Raw genomic sequence first — 18,049 nt, 5'->3', positions numbered from 1 at the left:
TCCCCCCCTCTGGCATTAGCCTTTGAGAGCCCAGGGTCACTTCCATAATATAGTGAGTGACTAAAAAGGCTTTTATTAGAGATGTGTTCTAGTTGTACAATAGAACAGAGGGTATTCCTGACTCCAGGCTCAGTGATCTACCCAGTGTATCAGTAGATGGGACAGATTCATCCCGTTAGGTTAAGATATTGTTTCCAGAAAACTAATGTTAAAATGCAGATATCTCATACATGAGAGGGAAACATTAGAGCATTAATATATTAATGTTTCAGCACCAAATTATTAGTTGGGGACCTGGCAGTAGAGAAGAGAGTCAAGGAAAAAGGAGGAGGAGGGTTATGAAAATCCTGAAACTTTCATCACAATTTTTCCCCTGTCCCTCTGGAGAATCAGTACTACTGGACAGCTCCTCAGGTCTCCAAGAGCATAGGCTGAATTGGTCTTCTTTTTCAGATGCTAAAGGCCTCTCCAATCCCTCTGAAGTGGAGGGTCTCCGAGAAAAGGTTTATGCTACCCTTGAAGCATACACCAAGCAGAAATACCCTGATCAGCCTGGCAGGTGAGTCAAAACCTATATGTGAGTGGGCAGCTTCAATTTCCTCCATATTTTGGAAGGGGAAGGCAATGAAGAGGAGATTGGGGATGGATCACGTTGACCCATATGGGAAATCCTTGGCAAAGATAGGGTTTACAGGGAACTGGGGATTCTTGTATAGGGGAAACAGAAATTTTCTTCACAGGGCATTGTGTACTGGGTTCTCCAGTGCTTCCCCCTGATATTTCCGTTTTTGTTTCTGAAATTAAAAGACACTATAAATGTGGAAATTTCTAGACCCTATCACTTCCAAGGTGTATAGAATTCCTGGTGTAAAACTGTTTCTTGATCCAGACTGGCAACTTACTTGTAATTTAGAGTCTTAGAGAGTTTTCTGGGGGACATAGGGATTAAGTGACTTGTCCATGATCACACCGGTAGTTTGTTTCAGTAACTCAAACCTATATCCTTCTGGTTTAGAAGCTAGACCTCTATCCACCCCTCTCACACTGCTTCTTCATTATAGATGGTGTGAGCATTAACTCGCACCATTGAGCTAACATGGTCGATGTCTTAAATCAGTGTCCATATAAACATAGCTTACCAAAGTAAACCCATTATTCCAAAATGGTCTTACTTCATTGACTCATCATGTTTTTCTACCTCAAAACCTTTTCTCATTCCATTCTCCCTCACTTAGAACACTTTTCCTAATCTCTGCTTGTTCAAATCTATCTCCATGGAACCTTCTTGCCATCATGCTTGTTAATCATGAGCTGTTTTGTGACACAACATAGTTAAAAAACTTTTTGCATATTAATATCTTGTCCTGAAGTACAGAGACTTTGTCATATTTATCTTATATCCCTCATGACAATCATCAGAGTGCTCTGCATATGTCCAGGCCTGAACAAATATTTGTGGATTGATAAAACTCATAAAGAATGAGTTGGTAGGTTAGTGGAAAATATGACATCAATTATCTTCCTTCCCTATTGAAAAAAGGCAGATGCTCATTCTTCAGTCTTAATCTTCAGAGTTTACTATTTTCCCTCAATATATTTCTAAACTTCCTAGCTTAACAGGTGTCTCCTAGGAACAGAGAGGGATGAAGCTATTTATTTCTGTTCATATGTCATTTATGGGTTGTTTTTATTTTTGTTGGGAAAATGGGATGAAATGATGAGGGTTTTAAGTCCTTGAAACTTTTGTGGCCTTGACTTTTCTGAGCCTCAGTTTGAAGAAACTGGACCAGATTGATCCTAAAGAATCTTTCAGCTCTGTCTTTATTCTTTAAGTCCTTTTCAACTCTAAAAGTATGATGTTAAGGAGTGTGACTATAATTCCATAGTAAGGATAATAAGGTGGCATAATGGATAGAGGGATGGGTCTGGGGTCAGGAAGACCTAAGTTCAATTCTCACCCCAGCCACTTATTAGTTGTGTGACTCTAGGTAAGACACTTACCTCAGTTGACCTCAGTTTTCCCATATTCAAAATGAGCTTGAGAAGGAAATATCCAACTAATCCAGTTTCCTTGCCAAAAAACTCCCCAAATATGGGGGTACTAGAAAAGAGGGAAAATTTGGGGAGGGGGAGGTTAGAAGCTAAGCAGGGGGTAAATATGATGGAAAATAACACATAGTAAACATAATGGTCCAAATTTTTTTTATAAATTTCTCTAATAAATGCCTTATTTCTGAGATACATAGAGAAATGAGTTGAATATATAAGAATACAAGTCATTCCCCATTTGAAAAACCATCAAAGGCTATTAACAGGCAATTCTCATACAAAGAAAATAAAACTATGGTTATGCAAAAACACTTTAAATCACTATTAATTAGAGAAATGAAAATTAACAAAAACAACACTGAGGTACCAGCCCATGCTTATCAAATTGACTATCATGACAGAAAAGGAAAATGACAAAACTTGGAGGGAATGTGGGAAAGCTGGACATCAATGCATTGTTGGGGAGTTGTCAACTGATTCAGTCAATCAGAAGAGTGATTTGGATCATGCACAAAGGGCTATAAAACAATACATACCTTATGACCCAGAAATACCATTACTAGGTTTGTATCCCAAAGAAAAGGAGAAGGACCTATATATACAAAAATACTTTAAGCATTTTTTTTAGAGGGAGCAAAGATTTGGAAAATGAGGGTATATCCATTAATTGGGGGAATGTATGAATAAGTTATAGTATATGATTGTAACAGGAGACTCTTGTGCTGTAAGAAATGACAAGCAAGAGGACCTTCGAAAAACCTGGAAAAACTTACATGAACTGAAGCAGAGTGAAATAAGCAGAACTAGGAGAACATTGTACAGTGACAGGAATATTTTACAATGAATAGCTGTGAATAACAGTTACTTTCAGCAATATAGTGATTCAAAACTATCCTAAAGGACTCATGAAAAAAAAATCATCAATTTCCAGAGGGGGGAAAACACTTGAGTCTATATCTAGATCAAGCAAACTTTTTTCACTTTCTTAATTTTTTTCTGTCTGAATTTCTTTATGCAAAACGATTAATATGGAAAAATGTTTTACATGATGCACATGTGGAATTTATATGAGATATCTTACCCTCTCAAAAGAGATAGGGAGAGGGGGCAGCTGGGTAGCTCAGTGGATTGAGAGTCAGGCCTAGAGACGGGAGGTCCTAGGTTCAAATCTGGCCTCAGACACTTCCCAGCTCAGCTGTGTGACCCTGGGCAAGTCACTTGACCCCCATTGCCTACCCTTACCACTCTTCTACCTAGGAGCCAATACACAGTATTGACTCCAAGACAGAAGGTAAGGGTTTAAAAAAAAAGAGAGATAGGGAGCTGGAGTGGAGGGATAGCATTCAAGACTCAATATTCTTTTGGAGGGAGTTAGATTTCCTTTAGTGCTCTAACTATATATTATTTTCATGGATAACACATTTACATTTGTTCAAATATTAACATTACTAATGCAATCATATTGTAGAACAGAAAGCCAAGACTCAATATTCTTTGAAAAATTCTGGAAACTGTTTTTACATGGAATTGAGTAAAAAGAAAGTATAAAAAAAGAAAACCCATGTGGAGTCACAAAGAGTTGGATACGATGGAAATGATTAAACAACAAAAAAGATGTTCCTTGTGGTGGCAGGATGATACAATGGATAGTGGTGGGCTTGAAGTCAAGAAGACATCTTCCTGAGTTCAAATCTCCCCTCATACATTTATTACATGAGATCTCGGGTGAGTCATTTGATCCTGTTGGTCTCAGTTTGCCTGTAAAATTGGCTGGAGAAGGAAATGGCAAAAGACTTCACTGTCTTTGTCAAGAAAACTCCAAATGGGATCTCAAAGAGTCAGACATGACTGAACAAATGAGAAAATTGTGAAGTGTTTCTTTATATAGGAGAGAAATCTGTTACCTTTTAACTCCCTGGTATGGAACTCAGTTCTGCCTTCTGGAGTGTTGTTTAAGCCCCTAATTGTTCAAATGATTTAAAATAACACATTCTTTTTCCATATACTGGCTGGACAAAGCTGGACAAATCCCTTTACCTTTCAGTTCTTTAAGATTTATATATGGCAAAGTAGGTGGATATAAGCACTGGCAGAAGGAACTTCTTACTGGTTGCTCCCTATCCTGATGAAATTATAGACCTAGTTAAAAAAAGTTTTAAGTCATAGATTTTAAAATTGCTTACAAATATATTCTATAATAATTTATATAACATATTTATATAATGATGTTTAATAGTATAATATATTTATATAATGATAATTGATATAACATGAATATATAGCAATTCATATAACATGAATTATGCATATAATGACATCTATATTTATATAATATAAATATATTTATGAAATAATACTTTATATAACACATAATTTTTATAATATATAATTATATACTAGTATATTAGTAATTTATGTAAGGGTTTTCAATGTATTTATGTAATATATTATATATGTATTCATATAACACATAATGTATACAATACATAATATATAATAATTTATATAATACATAATAATAAATATACGTATGTCATATACATATATTTATTCATATAACCCCTTGCCTATATGTACAAATATACATAATTAATATATAATATGCAATAAATTTATTTATAAAATAATAAATAATATTTATTTAAATATTTAAATAGATAAGCACTCAAATGAATAAATAAATGAAATTTATTCATGGAATTATTTAAAAATAAAACATAAATATATAATATAATATGATATACAACATAATATAAATATATAAAATATATTTTGTGTGAAATTTATTTTATATAATATATATATAAAACTCCTTGCCAAAAGCTGAATTTAAGAATAGAGGTGTTACCTGCAAAGATCCATCCAAGGAAATCCGGACAAGAGACAGTATTGCTGACATAGAGGGGCTATGTCTAGTAGAGGTGGTTGCTTCAGTAACTTTCTTATCATTTACATCTCTGGGCAGCAGAGGCAAAGGCATCTTCTCCATGGGAGTGCGCTGCCCTCTAGTGGTACACTGAACAGCTTAGCATGAGAACTGGTCCTTCTCTCTGTTGCTTGCAAATCCCAGAAAGGAAAAAGTCCTAAGAAACATTTTGCTGTTTTCACTGGCACAAACTCAGCTCCCTAAAGTAAGAGTCAAGACCTCTTCTAATGGGTTCACCCATTGGTACAGCAATGTCATTGTCTTAATGACCTGCAAGGAGCAGGGCTGCTATTTCTATGTCTCTGCCGATCTGGAGAGAGTGGGGATTCTTCAGTTCTGTTTTGTCATGAACCACTTTGGCAGCAGCCAGTTGGTGCCTGGGGACTTCTTCCAAAATATTGGTTTCCAATACATCAAATTAAATACTTAGTATTACAAAGGAAACCAATTTTATTGCAATAGTTATCAAAATATATTTAAAAATCTGTTCACAAACCTAGGCTAAGTACTCTTGCTGCTCTAGAGGAAATGAGGCACGTATGTCTGAATGCTTTCAGCACTCACAGAGATGGGGTATAATCTAAGCATCCACCTTAGTGATACTCAGCAATTTTCTAGGTTGCCCAATCACCCAGATTATTCCTGCTGAAAAATCCAACCTAACCTGAATGATATAGATCCTGAATTATCTGTGAAGTTATTTCTATAGTTAGTCTCTCTCTCTCTCTCTCTCTCTCTCTCTCTCTCTCTCTCTCTCTCCTCTTCCCTCAATATCAATCCTAAAACAGAAGATCAGCAAGGGCTAGGCAATTGAAGTTAAATGACTCGCCCAGGATCACACAGCTAAGACATGTAAAAGACAGATTTGAACCCAGTTCCTCCAGGCTCCAGACTTGCTGCTCTATCCACTGTGCTACCTAGCTGTCCCAACATCAGTTGTGATCCCATTTGGGAGGTTTTCTTGGCAAAGATCCTAAAGTGGTTTGCTATTTTCTTCTCCAGCTCATTTTACAGATGGGGAAATTTGAGGTTAGATGTGAATTCACAAAGATGAATGAGTTTTTCTAATTCCTAGCCAAGTGCCCTATCCATTGCACCACCTAGCTGCCCCCTTGGAAATTTACTGTTATGTGACCTTTGGCAAGTCTTTTAATCTGTTTCAATTTCCATTTCCTAATCTGTAAAATGGGGGTAATAGCACCTACATCTCTGGGTTATTGTGAAGCTCAAATGAAATAATACATGTAAAGAGATTCGTAAGTGTAGAAGTGCTACAGAAGTGTTAGATATTCTAAACAAACAAAATAATTTATTTATTAAAGATAAATGTTAGACATTGTTATTATTATAAAAGGTTCAGAAAAAGTAGGGTGTGAATCTGAATAGTTTATCAAATTATAGCATATTAGATTTGATAAGGAACTTAGAAATTCCCTGGTTCAACTCCATTTATTTTTCAGTTGAAAAAATTGAGACCCAGAGATGGGGATGTGACTTGTCCAAAGTCACCCAGTCAGTAAATGGCAGAGCCAACTAGTTTTCCTGACTTTCAGTGATATGGCTTTCCCCTTGAACATACATGATCACACCTGAAGTTATTTGAAATGTATCTCTAAAGCAGTGGTTCCCAAACTTTTTTGGCCTACCGCCCTCTTTCCAGAAAAAATATTACTTAGTGCCCCTGGAAATGAATTTTTAAAAAATTGTAATAGCTATTAATAGGAAAGATAAATGCACCTGTGGCCATCACCACTTCCCTGGATCACTGCAGTACCCACCAGGGGGCAGTAGCACCCACTTTGGGAATCACTGCTCTAAAGCTTTGTGCTAGCTTAAAGTTTTCAATTGTCCATGTAGATAGAGAAGGAGTTCCCAACCTATTTAGAACAAAAGCCCCCACCCCTCCTGTAAAAATTATATTTTGAGAATTCTGCAGCACCCACTCCCTGAAATAATATTGTCCCACCCACGGGCATCTGCAAAGTTGGGAACTGCTGTTGCAGTTGAACAAATTGCTTCCCTTTGGGTCTTTATGTTTTCTCTTCTAAGTGGCCTGTAATTATCCCACTTAAAAAATAATATTTTTAAAACCCGGGAGCATATCATAGGAAAAAGTAGAGTGTTAGAAACATTAACTCCTTGTTGAAGAAAAACTTGGGACTTTGAAAGGAGAATGGGTGAATAGGTGGAGACCCAGGAACATGACAAGGCTGGAGAAGAAAAACAGAGGCTAACGTGGGTCAGAGTCATGGATCCTTTCATTGTGAAAATGTCAATATTGCTAACATTTTGGAAACTGGAACTGAGCCAGGTTAGAAATGAATAGGAAGATCAGTTATGTGTACTTTCTCCAATGGAGTTTCTAAATAAAAATTCACCAGTTGGATGAAGAAGGTATAAGAGGAGAGATATTTCTAGGTTGAGAATGATTCTGGGACTGAGAAAGAGAAGTAGTTTGGGATGTTATGGGCTATTAAGTGCTTGCCAGCTATCAGGCACTGTGCTAAGTATTGGGGAAACAAATACAACTAAGCAAGGCTTTGCTTTCAAAGAGCTAACTGTATTGGGAAAAGGATAGAGCTATCCACTCTGGGTCTTTCATCTTGGTCTCTCTCCCTTATATCTTTTTTTATAATCTAGATTTAATGAGAAAATCAGCATACATGGGGAGCTAGAAGGGTTGCTGGTGGGATGGCATGGCTTGGATTTGAACTCAAGTTTTCCTGACTCCAGGATTGGAGCTCTAGCCATTGCACTACCTAGCTAGAGAGAGTTAGCAATAAATCTTTCTTGACTGAGGGGGTCTATGAAGTTCAGAGGTGGTTAATGCTTTTTTTTATCCTAAAAGTTCTTCCTTGTGGTTAAAATCTGCCCCACCAACATCACTGTCACCCATGTTCAAATATCTTTTTCCAGATTTGCCAAGCTCCTGCTTCGACTCCCGGCGCTCCGGTCCATCGGCTTGAAATGTCTCGAGCACCTCTTCTTCTTCAAGCTTATTGGAGATACACCCATTGATACTTTTCTCATGGAGATGCTGGAAACTCCCCTCCAGATTACCTGAACCCATCAGTTATAGCCCATCATACCTGGGGACTCTCCAGGGCCCAGGATCCTGTGATTCCCCTCTTCTGCACATCCTCCTCCCAGCCTCCCAACCTTGACCCTCTTCCCATCCCTGTAATGTGACAGACAGCTTGTAATAAAGAAAGCCTTTTTACACATGAGAACTTTTTAGGTGGAGTTTTGCATAGATGATAAACTTAACTGTTCCTTCGTGGAAAGGGGTTGAGGGGTTCTGGTCTTTCTGATGGTTTTCGGGTCACTAACCAAACACTGTACATATAATTGGTTTAAATTATTTTTTCACTTGCCATAGAAAACAAAGAAGTAAAAATAAAAAAAAATAATATATGACATTGCCATTTGCTGTTGTATGAGATGTGTTACTGCATTAAATAGTTCTCCATTGTACCAGAAGGAAGGAGTTGCCTGGGGGGATTGGACAAGTATATTTTTCAGCAGTGTAGTGTCTGGCAGATAGTAGGTATATAAATGCTTATTCTCTTCCCATTTACAGATGAAGAAACTGAGAGCGAGAGGTGACATGCCTAGGGTCACACGACTATGGGTAAAAATTGCAAATTTGAACTCAGATTTTACTAACTCCAGATCTGGTACCTAGCTGGATCCTACACTCTCTACAGATGCTAATGCCTTACCTGGCCAATCTTTAAGCCTGTCACTGTCACCAGTCTGAGAACTCCCATCCTCAGCTCACCAGAATTTCTCTGAATTGTCCATCCCTAAGGACAAAGAATATCATTGGCAGTACTGTATATTTGTTTCTTCATATTATGCATGTCAGTCAACTTGCATTTTATTAAGAGCCATTTATTAGTGTGCCAGGCACTGTGTTAAACTCTGGAGATGTAATTAAAAGTAAAACCCCATGCCTCCTCTCATGAGCTCAGGTCTGTTTGGGGGAGACAACATGAAATCAACTACATGTAATAAAATATATACAGCATTAACTGGTGGTAGGGAGGGCAGTTAGATTGAGGATTGGGAAAGACTTCTTTCAAGACTATGGGACATTATTTTAGACCTTAAGGGCACCATGGAAACTGGGAGGCAGGAAAGAGATGAGGAAAGAGAATATTCCAGGGATATTCCAGACAGTCAGTGAAAATGATCAGGTGGGAGATGGTGCAAATGGGGAACAGCAAGAAAACTAATGTTGGTTTAGAGTACTTGGAAGAGAATAAGGTGTAAGACTGAGAAAGTAGGGAGGGACTAGGTTGTGAAGGTTTTTTTTTAAAACCCTTACCTTCCATCTTGGAGTCAGTACTGTGTGTTGGCTCTGAGGCAGAAGAGTGGTAAGGGCTAGGCAATGGGGGTCAAGTGACTTGCCCAGGGTCACACAGGTAGGAAGTGTTTGAGGCCAGATTTTAACCTAGAACCTTCCATCTGTAGGCCTGGCTCTCAATCCACTGAGCCACCCAGCTTCCCCCTACAAAGGGTTTTAAAGGGCAACTAGAGGTTTTCTATTTGATTCTAGAGATAGAAGAATCAGTTCTTTTCTTTATATGACTATATATACATATAATACACATATGTGCATATGTTATATTTATCTGCCTATCTATCCTATCATCTGCTTGTCTAACTATTCTATCATCTACCTACCTATCTACCTGACAATGTAGCTATTTATTTATATATTTATCTTTGTCTTTATCAACTCTCTATCCATTCATTCATCCATCTTTCTATCTCTGCTATCTGTCCATCTATCCATCTATATATCAACTGGTCATCTATCTATCTATTCACCTATTTATCTATTTGTCTATCATCTATCTGTTTATTGATTTATCAATATATCTTTGTCTATCTGTCTATCTACCTATTTCTCTATCATCTATCTGTTTATTCACTTGTCTATCTGCTTCTTGATTTATCAATGTATCTTTGTTTGTTTATCTCTTTGTCCACCTATTTCTCTGTTTATCTATCAATCTATCATCTATCTATTTATCTATGCATTTGTCTCTTTATTGACTCATCAATCTTTGTTCATCTACCTATCTATATCTTTATCTATTCATCTATTTTTCTATCTGTTTATTTATATCTATCTATCTATCTATCTATCTATCTATCTATCTATCTATCTATCTATCTATACTCTAGGACTTTCAGGGAAATTAACCTGACCTCATCAAGAGAAGTTTGGGCTTTCCTGGATTAGAGAATGAAGTGTTAAAAGTGAAATCTAATTTCTGATGCTTTTCACATACTTTTCTTAGGATATGTTAATTTCCCATGACCTGTGATGGAAATGGTTGCCCAAGAATTTGCTTGAGGGTCTCCTCTCCCTCCTCAGGCATAAATCACTGGCCAGGATACAGATGACTTTCTAGTGACACACTCAGGACTCCTGGAGTAAATAATTTCTCTCCCCACCATGGATGGTAACCCCATGTCCCATTCCAATCTTTGATCCCTTCTTAACCCAGCTCCAGTTTTAGCCTGGAGTGAAATCTGAGACTGTTCAATGAGTAGCCCTTATCACATCACATCTATCAGGCATGGTGTTTCCAGTAATTGCAGTTACAGAACCTCAATGAATTCTCTACAGAAGCTCAGCAGGAACCAGACTGGCCACTATTCTTGTCTGAGTAATACTACACTCATTCTGTGACACCACAGGCCACTTTCATTGTTACCTAGTACTGTTTACTCCCCTGGGTTGGCAACTCTCAGCTATTCTGCCCCAAATGGAGAAATGTTCAGTCTTCCTTAAGGCGCATCTCCATATTAGTCATTAACAGGTATTAAGGGAACACATACCTGGAGAATAAGATATTTAGTTATTATAGAAGCCTAGTAAAAAAAGTTTCACCAGTCTCATGGAGGACAAAAATTATACTATAAGTGTCATAGGTGTTTTTCCCCCCATCACAACTCTCCATAATTTTTATTCTTATAATGCTTTAAAGTTTGCAAAATGCTATATGTATATTATCTTATTTGATCCTCACAAATAGCCCTGTGAGACAAATCTTATCATTATCCCCTTTTCATAGGTGGGGGGAAATGATAATTCATCAGAGTGATCAAATGATTTGTCTAGATTATCCTGTTCTGTCTGCTACACCAAAGTTGAACAAGTTATGAAGGTTGAGATACAGTGGTAAGAAAATAAATTAAGTTAACCTTTTCTCTACTGGACACTGATAGCCTATGACTGGTCTTGAAAATGTGATTCCCTTCATGGGTGAGCTTAGTAACAATTCCATGCCTCAGACTTTAGGATTTTTAAACTGACTTTATTCAAGTCAATTCAATCATCATTTATTAAGTGAATATTATGTGTCAGAACTTGTGTTAGGGAAACAAAAAGAAAGAAGGGAAAAAAGGAGAGAGAGAGAGACAGAGAGAGAGAGAGATAGAGAGAGAGAGAGAGAAGAAGAAGAAGAAGAAGAAGAAGAAGAAGAAGAAGAAGAAGAAGAAGAAGAAGAAGAAGAAGAAGAAGAAGAAGAAGAAGAGGAAANGAGAAGAAAAAAGAAGAAAGAAAAAGGAGAGAAAAGAAGAAAGTAAGAAAGAGAGAACATGGAAAGAAAGAAAGAAGGAAAAGAGAGAGAAAGAAAGAAGGGAAAAGAGAGAGAGAGAGAAAGGAAGGAAGAGAGGAAGAAAGAAAGGAAGAGAGGAAGAAAGAAAGGAAGAGAGAAAGAAAGAGAAAGAAAGAAAGATAGCTCTTGTCCCGAAGAAGGTTGCATTCTCCTGGGTAGAAATATCATGTGCAAAGATAAGCAAGTACAAAATGTATAAAATGATTTTGATGATTGGGGCTGAGTGCCAATAACCAGGAGAATAAAGCCAGATATCATGTAGGAGGTGGTTCTTTAGGTGACTCCAAACATAGAACCCCTCTCTTGTTACTTTAGTATCCTACTCCCCTCTTTTGTGATTCAGACTGAGGAAAAAAAGACTGCTAAGTCCAATTTTGTAGCAACAACCTTAGATAGTACAGAAATAACCAGTATTTACATAGTGCCTGGCATACAGTAGACACTTAATAAATGCCTACTGAATTGAAAAAGAACCAATTCATACCACTCCTTACTCTCAAATCCCTTTCCCCTTGTCCTATCACTGCTCATCCCTTGCCAATCGCAGACCTGGACTGCTCTGACTATTGGCTTTCACTCCTACTCCCCTTATGCTGAATAGAACTGGAGAAGTTACACAATCATACTGAGTAGTTAAATTCAAATTTCTGTTCTCTAATTTGAATTGGGTTTTAACTTAACACTTAGTAGGGTCCCTGGCACATAGCATATGCTTAAAAATAAATGTTTATTGACTAACTGACTTGTTATCCTTTAATTATTTTTCATTTGATTCCCTATTTCATTCCCCACAAAAGTTACTCCAATTCTCTCAGTGAAGGGTGCTTCTTACTTAATGGAGACAAATGTTTCTGGTGAGTTCTCTCTTTTCCCAATTTCAAAAACTCTTCTTGTTTTCCAGTATGCCACCCCATTCCCCTTTTGTTTTCAGGGTTTTAGAATAAGGTAGCCCTTCTCCTTGCCAAAGTCAACTCCTATACATGTGTCTTTGATCTCATTTTCTCCGATTTTCTCTAGCAGAGCACTACTTCAATCATTTATGATTTCTTATTTTACTACAGCTCAATTCACTTTCAAACCTGCTCTATCTCCTTACCAGTTGCTTCACCTCCAAGGACATATCCTTTTCTCCTATCCTACATCTACCTTCTAGGTTTCATTTATGTTTTGTCTTCCCTTGTTAGAATGTAAGCTCCTTGAGAGTAGGGACACACTTGTTTCTTATCCCCAGAACCCTGACACATAATAACTGTTCTTTCTATCTATTCTTCATTTGTCTCTAACTTTGTTGTTCAGTCATGTTTGACTTTTTGTTACCCCATTTTGAGATTTTCTTGTTAAAATATACTGGAGTGGCTTACTATTTTCTTCTCCAGCTCATTTTATAGATGAGGAAACTGAGGAAAACAGGGTTAAGTGACTTGCCCAGGATCACACAGCTAGTAATTTGAACTCAGGTCTTCCTGACTCTACTAAGTCCAGTGCTCTATACATCACTCCTCTTAGGTTGCTCACTTCTCTGCTATTTATTTATCTCTCAAATCTTTAATATTTATCTATTAGTTTCTTCCTTAAATATGACCAAGTTTCTTCCCTTAAAAATATACCCTTTCAACTGTGGAATCAGAAATGCATTAGAAAAATATTTGATTGATCTTGTAGTGTGATAGAGATGTGATTAGAGTTTTAATGTTAAAGGATCACTTTACTGCAAATATGAATAACAAATATGAATAGGTTTTGAACAATGATACATATATAACCCAGTGGAACTGCTGGGAGGTGGGGAGGAAAGAGCGGGATGGGGGTGTAGATCATGAATCACGTAACCATGGAAAAATATTCTAAATAAAAAATTTTTAAAAATATACCCTTTCCTAGAAGCTGCCATTCCCTTAAGGTATATCTTTTTTCACTGTATAAGCCAAACTCCCAGAAAAAAAGTTGTTTACATTTATTACTTAAAATTCTTCTCCTCTTGCTCACTCTTTAAAGTTTTGCAATTGGGTTTCTGATCTTTTTTTATTTAACCAAACTGCTCTCTCCATAGTTGATCATGTCTTTATTGATTGTTCTGAAGGTCTCTCAAGTGCCATCCTTTGTGACCTCTCTGCAGTATTTGACACTGTTGATCACCCCTCTCTTTCCTGTTCAGTCTCTCTCCATTTTTGTGATTCTTGCCTCTCCTGAGTTTTGCTACCTTTCTAACGTTTCTTCTCAGTCTTCTCTGCTTTTATATGATTTATCATCTGCATTTATATGATTCACCAATCATATAAATTCATAAAATCATATAAATTCCCCTAATTATTGATATTCTCCAAGGCTCTGTCCTAGACTTCCCTTCGTTTTTCTCCTCTGTATATTAACTTTCTTTTAATGGCTTCATCAGGTCTCATGAATTTAATGAGGTCTATGTAGATGAGTCATAGATTGATATATTCAATTCCAGTTTCTCTCCTGATTTTTAGTCTCATGTTACCAATCACCTATTAGACATTTTAAACTGGATGTCTCAGAGTCTTGTGCAACTCAATATAATAAAAAAGTCCTTAACCAAACGTTCTATTGTAAGTGCTATAATTCTCTAGTCTCCTAAGATTTTATCTGATATTATCCTCATTCTCTATCACTCCATGACCCAGTTATGTGTCAAATGTTGTCCTTTTACTTCCACACTATCTCTCCTGTCTTGCTACTTCTCTCTTCTTTACATAGCTAACTTGGTATAAGATCTTTGTTGCTACTTGCCTGAATTATTACGCTAGACTTCTAATTGGCTTCCTTGACTCTAGGTTCTCCTTTCTCCAATCCATCCTCTATGAGGCGAAGCTGGCAAAATGATTTTCCTGGGGGAAGCTGGGTGGCTCAGAGGATTGAGAGACAGGCCCAGAGATGGGAGATCCTGGGTTCAAATTTGGCCTCAGATACTGCCTATCTGTGTGACTCTGGGCAAGCCACTTCACCCCCAATTGCCTAGCCTTTACTACCTTTCTGCTTCAGAACCATTACATAGTATTACTTCTAAGGCAGAAGGGAAGGGTTTAAAAAAAAGTTATTTTCCTTAAACTCAGATCTGAAGCCTGTTATTCCCCTATTCAATAAAGCCCAATGATTCCTTGTTGTCTCTATTATCCCTTGTTTGGCTTGTGAAGCCCTTTACAATCTGGTCTGCAGTCTAGTTTTCCAGCCTCCTCTGACATTAATTCCTGTTTCTTACTCTATGATCAAGTATATCAAATATTATCACGTATTTATTTTGAATTATATATATATATATATACACATACACATTCTGTATATACTTATCAATGTAATATTGTTTCCCCTAATAGACTGTAAGTTCCTTGAGAGTAGGAATTATATATTAAAAAAATTCTATTAGTATCCTTGGAGCCTAGAATGGCTTAGTCACACAAGTGACTACCATTTCTATGCCTTTGCACATATCCTTCTTTATCCAATTCAATCTAATAAACATTTATTAAGCACCTTTTATATACTGGGCACTGGGCTAACACACCGAGGGCACAATTAATAAAAAAGAAAGACTCTTTTCTCAAGAAGTTTACAGTCTAAAGGGGAACATAACACATTGAAGAAGATGACAGCAAAGTAAGGACCCACAGGAAGGAGACCCCAGAGAGCATCTTAGTCCATGGAGTTGATACCAGGAGGGGGTAGCAACTGCAAGGTAAAATGTCTTCATGCCTGGAAATTTCTGCACATTTCTGTCCCAAAGAATCCTTTTCTTTCTCAAAAGATGTAGTTCAAGGGAATTTGTTTGGCTTGACTGCATACTAGATACATAGTTTTTGATTTTTTTTACCAATGAAGGAATGATTTGGAAGGAATTGAAAGCAAATGTCTATTAATTGAAAAAGAATTAAAACCAGTTCAAGCATCATCCTCTTACTGAAACCTTTTTAACCCCATAACTACTAGTATCCTTTTATTACTACGTATTTATTTTGGATTACATACATATTATTATGTAGAGATGGGTTCATGGAATCCATGCAAAGATACAGGGATAGCCTCACCCAGAATTCCAGGGGACCCCCCTGGAGAACTTTGGGTTAGGGGGCAGTTGAGAAGAGTTGGCAGTTGCTTTGTGGGGGTTGAGGTGAGCAGACACTTTGCTTACTGCTCCAGACTTTGGGGGTTCACCTGAGTGGCCATTGTGGCATAAGCCAGTGTGGTTTCTACTTAGGGGTTAGCCTGTTTGTTAGAATTAATCCTTATAAATATCAATATAATAATTATTTAGTGATTTAGTGAATTAGATATATAATTTATCTAACAAGAGAACAAATTCAGTTAGGTGCTTTCATCCCCTCCTGTGGGGGGGAAGGGCAGCTTCAACCTAATAGTTCAGAGTCACCTTTCCTTATTCAAATACCTTCATTAATTCCTCTAGTTTTCCTTTTTACTTCTTAATATAACCTTTACCTTCAATATCTGTGCCTGGAAATTATTTGGGGGCATACTCACAACTCAAGTCTGGTCATCTAGTTTGAATCCTGTCAGCTGCCAGTTTTAAGAAGGTCATTTATCTCAGTCCTCAACAGTCATATAGCTAACTTCTACTTATTCCTCTATCAGACCTGTGAGGAATATAAATTAAAGAAAGGGAACATTATTGGGGTTCAGCCATAACAGAAACTTACCAGAAGAATCTTAGCCAGTCTCCATTTCCAACTGAAACAGCAACTGCTAGGGGGGAGGGACTTGAGATCCAGGAGTGTCTAACCCCCTCCTTTCTCACTGAAGCCTGTCAATCAGTGATTGTGACTTGAAGGTCTACTGGCCCTGACCCATTTATCTGCTTCTCCAAAATATCTATTATTATCATCATAACAATATGTATATATACATATATACTTTTTGTTTATACTTATCCAGGTAATATTGTTTTCCCTAATAGAATGTAAGTTCCTTTAGAGTAGGGATTGTGTATTTTTTAAAATTTTGTATCTGTATCTTGGAAGCCTAGAATGGCTCAGTAACACCTCCTCTAAAGTAGGGAGAGGGGAAGAGAAGAGCCCTTTGATCACTATAATCCATTTCCAAGGGAGTACAATATTTATATTTTATAATTATTTATCTTTCTACATTGTTTTTCCTAGGAGGGAAGAAATAGTTTTATTTTTGTCTTTCTATATCCCCAGAGCCTAGCATCATATCTGCTATAGTGTAGGAACCAAATAAATATTTATTAAATTGAACAAAATCTTTAACATCTTTAGGAAAAGAAATCTTTTTTTAATCAATGAAGAGATTCTCACACCCCCCTCTCAAGGTGGTATTAGCTTCATTATAAAATATTTATTTTTCAAGCATTTATTTTCTCTCTTCCATTATCATTGCCATTTACCACCCCCAACTGACCAATAAAAAGGTAAAACCTTACAATTATGCACAGTAAAAGCAAAACAAATTTCCATGATGGCTATGCCCCCAAATGGATATCCAGTTATTTATTTTAAGCTTTCCTTTCTTTGGTAGGAGGTGAGTGCTATTCATCATTGGTCTCTTGGATTTGTGGTTGATCACTGTAGTGATCAAAGTTCTAAAGTCATTCAAAGTTTTTTTCTCTATTATGTTGTCTTTGGATAAATTATTCTCCTGGTTCTGTTCACTTCACTCTTCATCAATTCATAGATTACCCAGATTTCTCTGGAATGGTACACTTGGTCCTTTCTTATACCATAAAGGTATTCTACTGTTACTGCTTTTTGTTGTGGATTTATTTGTTTATGGTCAAGGTCTTTGAGTTTTCTTCTTCCTGAAATCTTTGGTCTTTTCAGCCTTTTTTCTCTTTTATTTTCCTCACCTTTTCTTTACTTACTCCCTCTTTTCTGAATATGACTTCCTTAGGAACTGGATCTCAAAGTGTCTTACCCTTGACTCAAACTGAGAAATTCATAGTCCATCAGTTGAGGTTTCTGTTTTAATTGACTTTGGGGTAGTCAGAACTGGTTCCAGTTGGATGCTGTGCTCTTTCCCTCAGGTTTGGTGGAGTGCTGCCTAGCCCCTCATACACATAATGCTCTATCCTTATGATCTTCCCCACTTCCTTTATTTCTCAGTTCTCTGACCTGGCACAGTTACAATTGCTTTCCTGGGCATCAGAAATTCAGAGCCCATTTTTTCCTGGTACCACAAGTTTAGAACTTTTCAGTGGTGGTGATTCTAGGTTATATGTATTCCCTGTGAAGTTTTTTGCTTCCAAAGGGCTATCACCAGACTGGCCATAGAGTTCCAAGCATACTTCCACAGCTTGAAGTCACGGTCTCCATGGCACTGGAAAGAGAGAGAGTGGACTAGTGTAAAGGGATAGGTTTTGATGTAAATATGTATCATATCCTGCTAATATGGCCTTATAGTCAGTAGCATGGGAAGAGAGGAAGGGATATTGAGTGAGTTCAGTGTC

At 37.1% G+C, this 18,049-nt stretch overlaps 1 protein-coding gene across 1 annotated transcript in view; it reads left to right on the top strand.

Annotated features, from left to right (window-relative positions):
- The window catches only part of RXRG (retinoid X receptor gamma), a 30,062-nt gene extending 21,888 nt beyond the window's left edge, over positions 1 to 8,174 (top strand). The window contains exons 7-8 of the mRNA XM_044672227.1: positions 454 to 559; positions 7,892 to 8,174. Coding sequence (XP_044528162.1) covers positions 454 to 559; positions 7,892 to 8,039 — 254 coding nt within the window. The 3' untranslated portion in view covers positions 8,040 to 8,174. The remainder of the gene's footprint in view (positions 1 to 453; positions 560 to 7,891) is intronic.
- The last annotated feature ends 9,875 nt before the right edge of the window (positions 8,175 to 18,049 follow it).

This window comes from Gracilinanus agilis, chromosome 4 (assembly GCF_016433145.1).
Source record: "Gracilinanus agilis isolate LMUSP501 chromosome 4, AgileGrace, whole genome shotgun sequence".
NCBI classification, from domain to species: domain Eukaryota; kingdom Metazoa; phylum Chordata; class Mammalia; order Didelphimorphia; family Didelphidae; genus Gracilinanus; species Gracilinanus agilis.
This window is presented reverse-complemented; position numbering and strand designations above follow the sequence as displayed.